Source organism: Megascapheus bottae, chromosome X, assembly GCF_031878675.1.
Source record: "Megascapheus bottae isolate mThoBot1 chromosome X, mThoBot2.hap1, whole genome shotgun sequence".
Lineage (NCBI taxonomy): Eukaryota > Metazoa > Chordata > Mammalia > Rodentia > Geomyidae > Megascapheus > Megascapheus bottae.
This window is the reverse complement of record NC_143547.1, coordinates 48,433,103-48,444,875: the sequence shown is the minus strand read 5'-3', so window position 1 is coordinate 48,444,875 and position 11,773 is coordinate 48,433,103. Positions and strand designations below refer to the sequence as shown.

The following is an 11,773-nucleotide window of genomic DNA, read 5'->3' as shown; positions in this document are numbered from 1 at the left end:
CCAGTACATAATTCTATGAGACACATCTCTAATTATCCAGCAAGGAACAAACTGGAAATGGAGCTACGGCTCAAATGATAAAGCACCTGCCTTAGGTAAAAAATGCTAAGGGACAGTACTTAGGTGCTCAGGCCCTTAGTTCAAGCCTCAGTACTGACACCAAAAAAAGAAAGAAAGAAGAAAGAAAGAAAGAAAAAAAGAAAGAAAGAAAGAGAAAGAAGTGCAGGGGGACGGGCATGGAGTATACAAGGACTCTAGCTCAGTTTCTCCAGCTGTCCAGGCCTCCACAGTGATGCTGTGGTGTACCTCCGGGCTCAGAGCCTTCTTTAGGGAATAGCAAGCCTGGAGAAAGCAGGTACTGACTCAAGGAGCAGAGGTAGAATTATTGAGCCATCAGAAAAAGAGAGATGTTTGTTCACCTTCTGTGAAGTGGGATGGAAGGCTTTGGAGAAAGGGATCTCAAACCTGGCCCTTCAACTTCTCCATCTCTAAAATGGGCATAAAGTAGCTTTTTTCCAGAGTAAAGGGAAGGGTCAAGTGTGATGAGCGGCATAGGAGCACTGTGCATTGTACATTGCCAACCCATGAGTGACAACAGCTAATCACCATGGAAGGGGCATCTAAGTTCAGATACCGTATGTAGGCTGCATTCTTCTTGTAGAGATGGAGTGGGCATCTGTGCCTGTGCATGGGAGGAAAGGAGGCAAAGGAGGGAAGCAGTGGGAAGACTCAGAACTGGCAGGAGGAAACTCTGGCCATCGCAAAATATTAATGCAAGCGTCTCTGCAAGGCTTCCCTCTGCTTACCCAGAAGCATCTACCTCAGAGAAGAGCCGTGTCTATATTGGGGAGGCGGGGTGGTAAGGGGTGAAGATGCCACACGGCTTAGTGGAGGGGAGAAGAACAAAATGAGGCAGGCCAATTTTTGGGCTCTGTACAGGTTTAGATGAAGTTTCCTCAGTCTGGGCAGCCCACCCCTCTTACTCATCCAGGCCATCTCATGCTGGTTGCTTGGGGTGGAGGGAGGTTTATCAGCTCCCCAGATGGCTTTGGGTTGTCATTGTAAACCTCCCAGCCTGAGCTAGGGGCTGCCACCAGCAAAGTTGAACCTTCAGTGTTCTGGGGCAGCCCCCTCCCCCAACTCCACCGCTTTTCAGTGCTGCATTTTGAACACAGGGCAATGGCTTGCTCTGTCCTTGTTCTAGGAATGAGTCTCAGCTCTGAGACAGCGAGGGAGGTTGGGTTGGGTGGGGGAGGGATGTCCAAGTCCTTGATCGAGGCAGCAGCCCTACTGAGCTGACTTAGGGGGAGGCCAGAGTTGGCGGTTGGGGCCTAGGGTGAAAGAGGATGGCTGAAGGAGCAGATTTACTTAAAAAGTCTAGTAAGTGGGGCTGGGAGTTTGGCTTAGTGGTAAGAATGCTTGCCTAGCATGCACAAAGACCAGGGTTCAATTCCTCAGCACTCCACATACATAGAAAAAGCCAGAAGTGGTGCTGTGGCTCAAGTGGTAGAGTGCTAACCTTGAGAAAGCCCAAAGACAACGCTCAGGCCCTGAGCTCAAGCCACAGGACTGGCAAAAAAAAGTCTAGTAAGTTAGGGCTTGAGACGTCTATAGAATATCTTGCCGTGGCTTGGCGAGGTGAGAATAGAGTTCTTCATAATTTCAGTTGGTGATACAGGAGACAAATCTATTTTTTTGGCCAGTCCTGGGCCTTGAACTCAGGGCCTGAGCACTGTCCTTACTCTTTCTCAAGGCAAGAGCCCTACCATTTGAACCTCAGCACTACTTCCAGCTTTTCTCTATATGTGGTAGCTAGGAATCGAACCCGGGTCTTCGTGCATGCTAGTCAAGCACTCTACCACTAGGCCAAACTCCTGGCCCCCAAATTATTAAAGAATAACAATTTCACATCGGCAGATGCACAATTCCTCAGAAGGTCTTTTCTGACTGGTCAATTTTGCTATACCTAATTTGCATACGGCCAACCAATCAGAGCACAGGAGATGGTATAAAAACGCCCAAGATTGCGTGGGTGTCCAAACGGCCGAGAAGAGCCGGGAGGGGAGGATGGCGAGGAAGAAGAGGGCGAGGAAGACAGGCGGTGGTGCGGCCGCTCAAGTGCCGCAAACCGTGAAGAAACCAAAGAAGGCCGGTGTCGGAGCTGCCACTGCCACGACGGCAGTGGGTGAAGCCGCGGCCGCGGCCGCCACGGCAGTGGGAAAAACCGCGGCCGCGGCCGCACCCGCGGCAACGGCCGCAATTGAGGCCGCGGCCGCAAGTGCGGCCGCGACCCCAGCATCTGAAGTAACGACGACCGTTAGTGGAGCTGAGGTGGCAACGACAGTTAGTGGAGCGAGCGCGCCAACAGCGGAGACTTCAAAGAGGGCGAGGAGAATGAAGACGGCCAGCAGAGTGGCCAAGACCGACAAAACGACTGGCGGAGTGGGCGCGCAGGCGGCGGAGGGCCCAAAGCGGTCGAAGACAGCCAGCGGGGCCCGCTCACAGACAACTGAGAGCGCGAAAACGTCCAGTGGAGTGGGCCCTGAGAGGGCAAAGATGACCGTTAGAGCGGCCACACCGGCACAGACGCAGATGAAGAGGGCAAAAACGGCCGTTGGTGCAGCCTCACAGACTTTGGAGGCGGCCAAGGCCGCTGGTGGAGCGGGCACACAGGCCGCAAAGACGGGCGGCGGAGCGAGCGTGCAGGCCCCGGAGACCGCGAAGCGGGCCAAGACGGCGTGCGTGGGCGGCAGAGCGCTCACACAGACCGCGAAGGCCGGCGCCGGCGGAGCCGCTGTGGAGACTGCGAAGAAGGCCAAGCCGGGCGGCGGCGCAGCCGTAGAGATGGTGGAGACAGTTGAGACAGCCAAGAGGGCTAAGAAGGCAAAGACAGCTGGCAGAGTGGGTGCGCAGGCCCTAAAGTTGCGTGGCAGAGTGGGAGCGGAGACCGCGAAAATGGCCAGTGAAACAAGCATGGAGACTGTGGTGAGTGGCAGTGAAGAGAGTGCGCAGGGGGCAAAGACAGGCCCAATGGCGGCACAGGCGGGTGGCGAATCAGGACAGGTGGCCGAGTTGGGCGGCAAAACAGACATAGCGACTGTGAAGAAAGCAAAGACGGGCGGCGGTGCTGCCACGGAGATTGTGGAGACCGCGAAGAGGGCAAAGAGGGCAAAGACAGTTGGCGGAGTGGGTGTGCAGGCCCCAGAGACAGTTGGCAGAGTGGACTCGGAGACTGTGAAGACCTCGAAACCGGGCAGCAAAGTGGGTGTGGAGACTGTGGTAATGGGCAGCGGCGACGAGGGTACGCAGACTGGCATTAAAGCAGGCAAGCAGGCCGTAGACAAGGGCAGTGAAGCGAGACCACAGACGGCAATGGTGGTAGATTCCGGCAGCGATACGAGCGTGGTGACTTCAAAGAAGGCCAAGACCGGTGGTGGACCGCGCATGGAGATGGTGACGACCAGAAAGAGGACTAAGGGAGCAAAGGCAGTTGGTGGAGTAAGTGTGCAGGTCTAGAACATGGGTGGCGGAGTGGGCGCGGAGACCTCAGAAAATGGGGTGCAGGGGGGCCGGGTGGTGGGGTAGTGAAGACGATGCGCAGGCCATAAAGTTGGGTTCTCTGGTGACGCAGGTGGGAGCTAAACCAGGTAAGCAGGCGGCGGCAGATTCGGACAGTGAAGCAGGTGTCCAGACAGTGGCAGAGTGCGGCAGCGAAACGGGCGTGGAGACTTCAAAGAAGGTGAAGACCGGCCGTGGAGCACGCATGGAGCTGGTGGAGAAGGTAGAGACTGTGAAGAAGGCAAAGAGGGCAAAGACAGTTGGTGGAGTAAGTGCTCAGACCCTGAGATACGTGGCGGTGGGAATGGGCGGGAAGTGGACCGGGTGACCTAAAGAATTGGAGGTCAGAGTGGATGCGGAGGTGGTGGTGACAGGCAATGAAGAGGGTGCGGAGGTGTTGAAAATGGGCGCTCTGGCGGCACAGGCAGGTGGTGAACCAGGCAAGCAGGCGACGGCAGAGTCAGGCGGTGAGGCAGGCGCACTGACGGCGACATTGGAAGAGTCCGGCGACAAAATAGGCGTGGAGATTTTGAAGAAGGCAAAGACAAGTGGCGGACCAGGCACAGAGCTAGTGGAGACGGTAGACACTGCAAAGAAGGCGAAGAAGACAAAGGAGGTTGTAGTAAGTGCGCTCGCCCATGGAAGGGTGGGGGAGTGGGTGCGGAGACCTCAGAGTGGGCAGCAGAGTGGGTGCAGTGACAGGCAGCAAAGAAAGTGCACAAGCAGTGAAAACATGCACTCTGGGGGCACAGGTCAGCGGCGAAACAAGCGAGCAGGTGATGGAGTCGGGCAGTGAAGCAGGTGCACCAACAGCAATGGCAATAGAGTCAGGCAGCGAAACAGGCATGGAGACATCAAAGAAGACAAATACTGGCAGCGGAGCAGGTGTGGAGTTGGTGGAGACTGTGAAGAGGACAAAGAGGGCAAAGAGAGTTGGTGGAGTTCAGGCCCTGAAGATGGTTGGCAGAGTAGGCACAGAGACGGCAGAGACCTCAAAAACTGGCAGTGAAGTGGGTGTGCAGGCGGCAAAAACAGATGCTCTGGCAGCTCAGGTGGGCAGTGAACTAGAAATGCAGGTGCCGGCAGAGTCACGTGGTGAGGCAGGCACACAGATGGCAATGGCAGCAGAATCGGGCAGTGAAACAGGTACGGAGACTTCAAAGAAGGCAAAGACTGACAATGGAGTAGGTGTGGAACTGGTGGAGAAGGTGGAGACTACAAAGAAGGCGAAGAGGGCAAAGATGTTCCTTGGGGTAAGTGCACAGATCCAGAAGGTGGGTGGTGGAGTGGGCATGGAGATCGCAATTATGGGCAGTGAAGAGAGTGCACAGGTGGTGAAAACTGATGCTCTGGTGCTACAGGCTGGCGGTGAACCAGGCAAGCAGGTGGAGGTACAGTCAGACAGTAAGGCAGGTGCACAGATGACAACAGCAGCAGATTCGGGCAGTGATACAGGCATGGAGACTTCGAAGAAAGCGAAGACAGGCAGTGCAGTGGGTGTGGAGCTGGTGGAGACAGTGGAAACTGCAAAGAAGGCGAAGAGGGCAAAGACAGTCAGTGGAGTAAGTGTGCAGGCCAAGAAAATGGATGACACAGTGGGCGCAGAGACCTCAAAAACAGGCAGCAAAGACGGTGCTTGGGCAGTGAAAATGGGCACTCTTGTGGTACAGGTGGACGGTGAACCAGGCAAGCAAGTGGCGTCAGAGTCAGGCAGAGAGGCAGGCGCACAGATGGCACAGGCCTCAGAGTCGAGCAGCGAAGCAGGTGCTCAGATGGAGATGGCAGCGGAGTTGGAGAGTGAAACAGGCGAGACTGTGAAGAAGGTAAAGACTGACAGTGGAGCAGGTACAGAGAAGGTGGAGACTGCAAAGAAGGTGAAGAGGACAAAGACAGTTGGTGGAGTAAGTGCACAGGCCCTAATAATGGGTGGTGGAGTGGGTGAGGAGACCTCAAAAATGGGTAATGAAGAGGATGCACAGGCAGTGAAAATGGGTGCTCTGGTGGCGCAGGCTGGTGGTGAACCAGGCAAACAGGTGGCTGCAGAGTCAGGCGGTGAGGCAAGCAAACAGATGTCATTGGCAGCAGAGACTAATAGTGGAGCTGGCATGGAGCTGCTGGACACAGTGGAGACTGCAAAGAAGACAAAGAGGGCAAAGACAGTTGCTGGAGTAAGTGCACAAACCTTGAAGATGGGTAACAGAGCAGGTGTAGAGACCTCAAAAGTGGGGAGCGGAGAGGGTGCGCAGGTGGTAAAAACTGGCGTGTTGGTTGCACAGGCTGGTGGTGAACCAGGGAAGCAGGCAGTGGCAGATTCGGGCCATGAGGCAGGTGCACAGGTGGTGCAGGCAGTGGAGTTAAGTGGCGAAGCAGGCACACAGATTGCGGTGGCGGCAGAGTTGGGCGGTGAAACCGGTGTGGAGACTTCGAAGAAGGCAAAGAGCAGCAGTGGACCTGGCACGGAGCTGGTAGAAAAAAAGGTGGAGACTCCAAAGAAGGCGAGGAGGGCAAAGACAGTTGGAGTAAGTGCGCAGGCCCTGAAGATGGGTGGCAGAGTGGGAGCAGAGACCTCAAAAATGGGCAGTGAAGCGGGTGCAGAGGCGGTGAAAACAGGCATTCTGGTGGCGGACGCGGGTGGTGAACCAAGCAAGCAGGTGGCGGAGTCAGGTGGTGAAGCAGGTGCACAGATAGCATCAGCAGCAGATTCAGGCAGCGAAACAGGTGTGGAGACTTCAAAGGCGGCGAAGATCGGCAGTGGCGTGGGCGTGGAGCTGGTGGAGAAGGTGGAGACTATGAAGAAGGCGAAGAGGCCAAAGGCAGTCGGTGGAGTAAGTGCACAGGCCCTGAAGATGGGTGGGGGAGTGGGCATGGAGCCTTGAAAAAGGGGCAGTGAAGAGTGGGTACAGGTGGTGAAAACAGACACGCTGGTGGCACAGGCAGGTGGTGAACCAGACAAGCAGGCGGTGACAGAGTCAGGAGGTGAGGCAGGTGCACAGATGGCATCGGCAGCAGATTCGGGCAGTGAAACAGGCATGGAGACTTTGAAGAAGGGAAAGATCGGCAGTGGAACAGACACGGAGCTGGTGGAGAAGGTGGAGACTGCAAAGAAGGCGAAGAGGGCAAAGACAGTTGGTGGAGTAAGTGTGCAGGCCCAGAAGATGGGTGACAGAAGGGATGGGGAGACCTTAAAAATGGGGAGTGAAAAGGGTGAGCAAGTGGTAAAAACTGGAGTTCTGGTGGCACAGGTTGGCAGTGAACCAGGCAAGCAGGTGGTGGCAGATTTGGGCAGTCAGATTGACTTACAGGTGGCACAGGCAGCTGAGGTATGCAGCGAAGCAGGCACACTGACGGCAATGGTGGCAGAGTTGGGACTGGAGACTTTGAAAAAGGCAAAGACCAGCAGTGGAGCAGGCATGGAGCTGGTGGAGACAGCAGAGACTGCAAAGAAGGTGAAGAGGGCAAAGACAGTTGGTGGAGTAAGTATACAGGCCCTGGAGATGGGTGTGGGAGTTGGTGCAGAAACCTCAAGAATGGCCAGGATAGTGGGTGTGGTGGTGGGGGTGACAGGTAGCAAAGAGGGTGTGCAGGCGGTGAAAACAGGCACTCTGGTGGTGCAGGCGGGTGGTGAACAAGGCAAGCAGATGGTGGCGGAGTCAGGTGGTGAAGCAGGTGCACAGATGGCATCAGCAGCAGATTCAGGCAGCGAAACAGGTGTGGAGACTTCAAAGGCGGCGAAGATCGGCAGTGGCGTGGGCGTGGAGCTGGTGGAGAAGGTGGAGATTACAAAGGTGAAGAAGACAAAGACAGTTGGTGGGGTAAGTATGCAGGCCCAGAAGATGGGTGGGGGAGTGGGCATGGAGACCTCAAATACTGGCAGCCAAGAGGGTGCACAGCCAGTGAAAACAAGCATACTGGTGGTACAGGCTGACAGTGAACCAGGCAAGCAGGCGGTGACAGAGTCAGGTGGTGAGGCAGGTGCACAGATGGCATCAGCAGCAGATTCGGGCAGTAAAACTGGCATGGAGATTTTGAAGAAGGGGAAGATCGGCAGTGGAGTGGACATAGAGCTGGTGGAGAAGGTGAAGACTGCAAAGAAGGCGAAGAGGGCAAAGACAGTTGGTGGAGTAAGTGTGCAGGCCCAGAAGATGGGTGACAGAGTGGATGGGGAGACCTCATACATGGGGAGCAAAAAGGGTGCACAGGAGGTGAAATGAGCACTCTGATGGCACAGGCTGGCAGTGACCCAGGCAAGCAGGTGGTGACAGAATCCGGCAGTAAGGCAGGTGCACAGATGGCAACAGCAGCAGATTCGGGCAGCAAAACAGGTGTGGAAACTTCAAAGAAGGCAAAGACTGGCAGTGGAGTGGATGTGGAGCTGGTGGAGAAGGTGGAGACTGCAAAGAAGGCAAAGAGGGCAAAGACAGTTGGTGAAGTAAGTACACAGGCCCAGAAGATGGGTGGTGGAGTGGGTGTGGAAACCTCTAAAACAGTCAGCAAAGAGGGTGCACAGGCAGTGAAAATGGGCACTCTGGTGGCATAGAGTGGCAGTGAACCAGACAAGCAGGCGGCGGCAGAGTTGAGTGGTGAAGCAGGTGCCCAGATGGCACAGGCAGCAGAATCAAGTGGCAAAGCAGGCACACAAATGGTGATGGAAGCAGAGTTGGGCAGCGAAACAGGTGTGGAAACTCTGAAGAAAGTGAAGACTGGCAGTGGAGCCGGTGTGGAGCTGGTGCAGGTGCCAGAGAGTTCAAAGAAGTCGAAGAGGGCAAAGACAGTTGGTGGAGTAAGTGCGCTGGCCCTAAAGATGGAGGGGGGAGTGGGCACAAAAACCTCAAGAACAGGCAGCAAAGAGGGTGGGCAGGCGGTGAAAATGGGCACTCTGGTGGCACAGGCTGACGGTGAGCCAGGCAAGCAGGCAATGGCAGAGTCAGGCGGTGAGGCAGGTGCACAGATGTCATCGGCAGCAGATTCGGGCAGTGAAACAGGTGTGGAGACTTTGAAGAAGGCGACGACTGCTGGTGGAGTGGCTATGGAGCTGGTGGCGACGCCAGAGACTGCAAAAAAGGTGAAACGGGCAAAGACAGTTGGTGGAGTAAGTACACAGGCCCTGGAAATGGGTGATGGAGTGGGTGGGGAGACCTCAAAAACTAGCAGTGCGCAGGCAGTGAAAACTGGCGCTCTGGTGGCACAGGCTGTCGGTGAACCAAGCAAGGAGGCAGTGGCAGAATCTGGCGGTCAGAAAGGCACACAGGTGGCACAGGCAGCGGAGTTAAGTGGCGAAGCAGGGATACAGGTGATGGCGGCAGAATTGGGCAGCAAAACAGGCGTGGAGACTTCGAAGAAGGTGAAGACGGTTGGTGGAGCAGGCGCGGAGACGGTGGTGACTGCAAAGAGGGTGAAGAGGGCAAAGACAGCCTATGTACTAAGTGGGCAGGCCCTGAAGATGGGTGGAGAAGAGGGTACGGAGACAGCGAAGACCTCAAAAATGGGCAGCGGAGCAGGCACGGAGATGGTGGTGATGGGCAGTGGAGAGCGTGCACAGACTGGCAGTGAAGCAAGCAAGCAGTTGGTGGAGTCAGGCAGTGAAGCAGGTGCACAGATGGTGACAGCAGCAGATTTGGGCGGTGTAGCAGGTGTGGAAACTCCGAAGAAGGCCAAGAGGACAAAGACAGCCGGTGAAGTAAGTGTACATGTCCTGAAGATGGGTGGTGGAGTGGGTGCAGAGTCCTCAGAAATGGGCAACAGAGAGGGCATGGAGATGGTGGTGATGGGCAGAAAAGAGGGTATGCAGGCAGTGAAAACAGATGCTTTCATGGCACAGGTCCTCAGTGAACCAGACAAGGAGATGATGGAATCGGGCGGCAAAACAGGCACACAGACAACACAGGCAGCAGAGTTGGGCAGCGAAGCGGACATGGAGACTTCTAAGATGGGGAAGACAGACGGCGGAGCAGGCCTGGAGATGGTGGAGACTGCAAAGAGGGTGAAGAGGGCAAAGAAGATTGGCGGAGCTGGTGCACAGGCCCCAAAGATAGTTGGCAAAGTGGGCACAGAGATGGTGGAGAGCTTAAAAGCTAGCTGCAAAGAGGGTGCACAGGTGTCAAAAGCAGGTGCACTGGTGGCACAGGCTGGTAGCAAAGCAGGCAAGCTGGCAGCAGCAGAGTTGGGTGGTGAAGCAGGCACACAGACGGCACAGTCAATGGAGATGGGCAGCAAAATGGGAGGTCAGGCCCAGTCAAGCAGTGAAGCAGGCATGCAGATGGTGGAGATGAGTGGTGAAGCACAGACAGTGCAGGTGGCAGAGACAGGTGGTATAGTGGGCACACAGAAGGCACAAGTAGCAGAGATGGTTGGTGAAGCAGGCGTGAAGATGGGACAAGCACTGGGTACTCAGAAGGCACTAGCAGAGGAGATAGCTGGTGAAGTAGCACAAATGGTGCAGGTGGCAGAGATAAGTGGTGAAGCAAATGTGCAGATAGCACAGGCAGTGGAGATGGGCAATGAAGCAGGATCACAAGTGACACAGGTGGCAGAGATGGGTGGTGAAGCAGGCATGCAGATGGCACAGGCAGCAGAGAAAGGTGGAGAAAGAGGAATGCGTGCATTAAAGTTGGTTGGTAAAGTGGGCAAACAGACAGTGCAGGCAGCAGAAGCAGGTGGCCAGACTGTCATGCAGAAGGCAGAGATGGGAAGTGAAGTGGGTATACAGAAGGCAAAGGTGATGGAGATGGGTGGCAAAGTAAGTGCACAGGTGGCACAAGCAGAGAAGATGGGTAGTGAAACAAGAGTGCAGGCACCAGACTCAGGCAGAGAATCAGGTGAACATATGGCACAGTTGGAGGAGACAGGCAGTGAAGCAGGGATGCAGGCAATGGAGATGGGAGGTGGAGATATCACAAAGATGGCAGAGACAGGTGATGGAGATGGGGCGAAGGCGGCAGAGACAGGTGGTGGAGATGGTGTGAAAGCAGCAGAGATGGGTAATGGAGACAGCACGAAGATAACACAACAGCAGCGCAGACGGTGGGGTGGAAAGCGGGGCGTGCGTGCTGACAGTGCAGCAGACAGTAAGGCACGTGAGCATACAACTGGGCAGGTGGAGAGGGCACAACCACCAAACTAAAGCACTTTCGTGTTACCAAGAGTTTGTGTTAAAAGTTACACTTTCGTTGTTAAAAAGGGGCTGCATAGTTTGTAATACAGGGGCTGTATATACTGTTTGTAGTAAAAAGAACCTGCACTGTTGGTGTTAAAAAGGAGCTACACTGGCCAGGTACTACTCACATCTGTAATCCTAGCTTCTTAGGAAGCTGAGATCTGAAGATTGTGATTCAAACCAGTCTGGGTAGAAAAATCCATGAGACTCTGATCTCCAATAAACTTACTCAGAAAAAACTCGAAGTGGTTCTGTGGCTCAAGTGGTGAAACGCTAGTCTTGAGCATCAAGATGCTCAGGGACAACACCCAGGCCTGGAGTTTAAGCCCTAGGATTGGCTAGGGTTTAAAGGGGAAACCTGTTCTGTAATATCCAGTATATATAGGGAACTCAAGAAACGAACCCCTCTCACACCCAGTAAAACTCACTAAATAGGCAAAAGAGATCAGGAAAAACTTCTCAGAAGAGGTAAGAATGGTAAAGAAACATACGAGGAAATCTTCATCATCTCTGGCCATAAATGAAATGCAAATCAAAAACAACTCTGAGATATCATCTTATTCCCAGACTGGCAAGTATTCTGAATTCAGACAAAAATGCTGGCAGGGATGTGGAGAGAAAGGAACCCTGATGCACTGCTGGTGGGAATGTAAAATACTACTTCCACTCTGGAAAGCAGTGTAGAAATGCCTCAAAAAATTAAACATACACCTTCCCTTTGACCCATACCATACCATGGCATACCATTCCTGGGCATCTATCCTGAGCATCCATGTTCATTGCTGCACTTTTCATAATAGCAAATATGTAAACAACCCAGATGCCCCACAATAGATGAAAGGAAAAAATGTGGTACCTATATACAAAGGATAAAATAATGTCATTTGCAGGGAAATGGATGGCGCTCTAAGAAATCATGTTGAGTGAAGTAAGCCAAGATCAGAGAGACAAACAACACATGTTCTCCCTGTTTTGTGGAAGTTAGATTTAAAACACAACAGGATAGGACTAATTATACACAACTCTAGACACCCATATACAGTGAGACCAAAACAAGATAGT

At 54.1% G+C, this 11,773-nt stretch overlaps 1 protein-coding gene across 1 annotated transcript; it reads left to right on the top strand.

The window, feature by feature from the left end:
• The first annotated feature begins 3,553 nt into the window (after positions 1-3,553).
• Positions 3,554-10,906, top strand: LOC150041027 (uncharacterized). Its single transcript, XM_090327114.1, has 16 exons — positions 3,554-3,826; positions 3,983-4,180; positions 4,311-4,811; positions 4,920-5,120; positions 5,229-5,459; positions 5,568-5,726; positions 5,835-6,383; positions 6,492-6,692; positions 6,861-7,031; positions 7,173-7,370; positions 7,479-7,679; positions 7,787-7,987; positions 8,096-8,338; positions 8,447-8,647; positions 8,747-9,235; positions 9,377-10,906. The coding sequence occupies exons 1-16, from the start codon at positions 3,554-3,556 to the stop codon at positions 10,676-10,678; spliced, it is 5,319 nt and encodes a 1,772-aa protein (XP_090183240.1). The 3' UTR covers positions 10,679-10,906.
• The last annotated feature ends 867 nt before the right edge of the window (positions 10,907-11,773 follow it).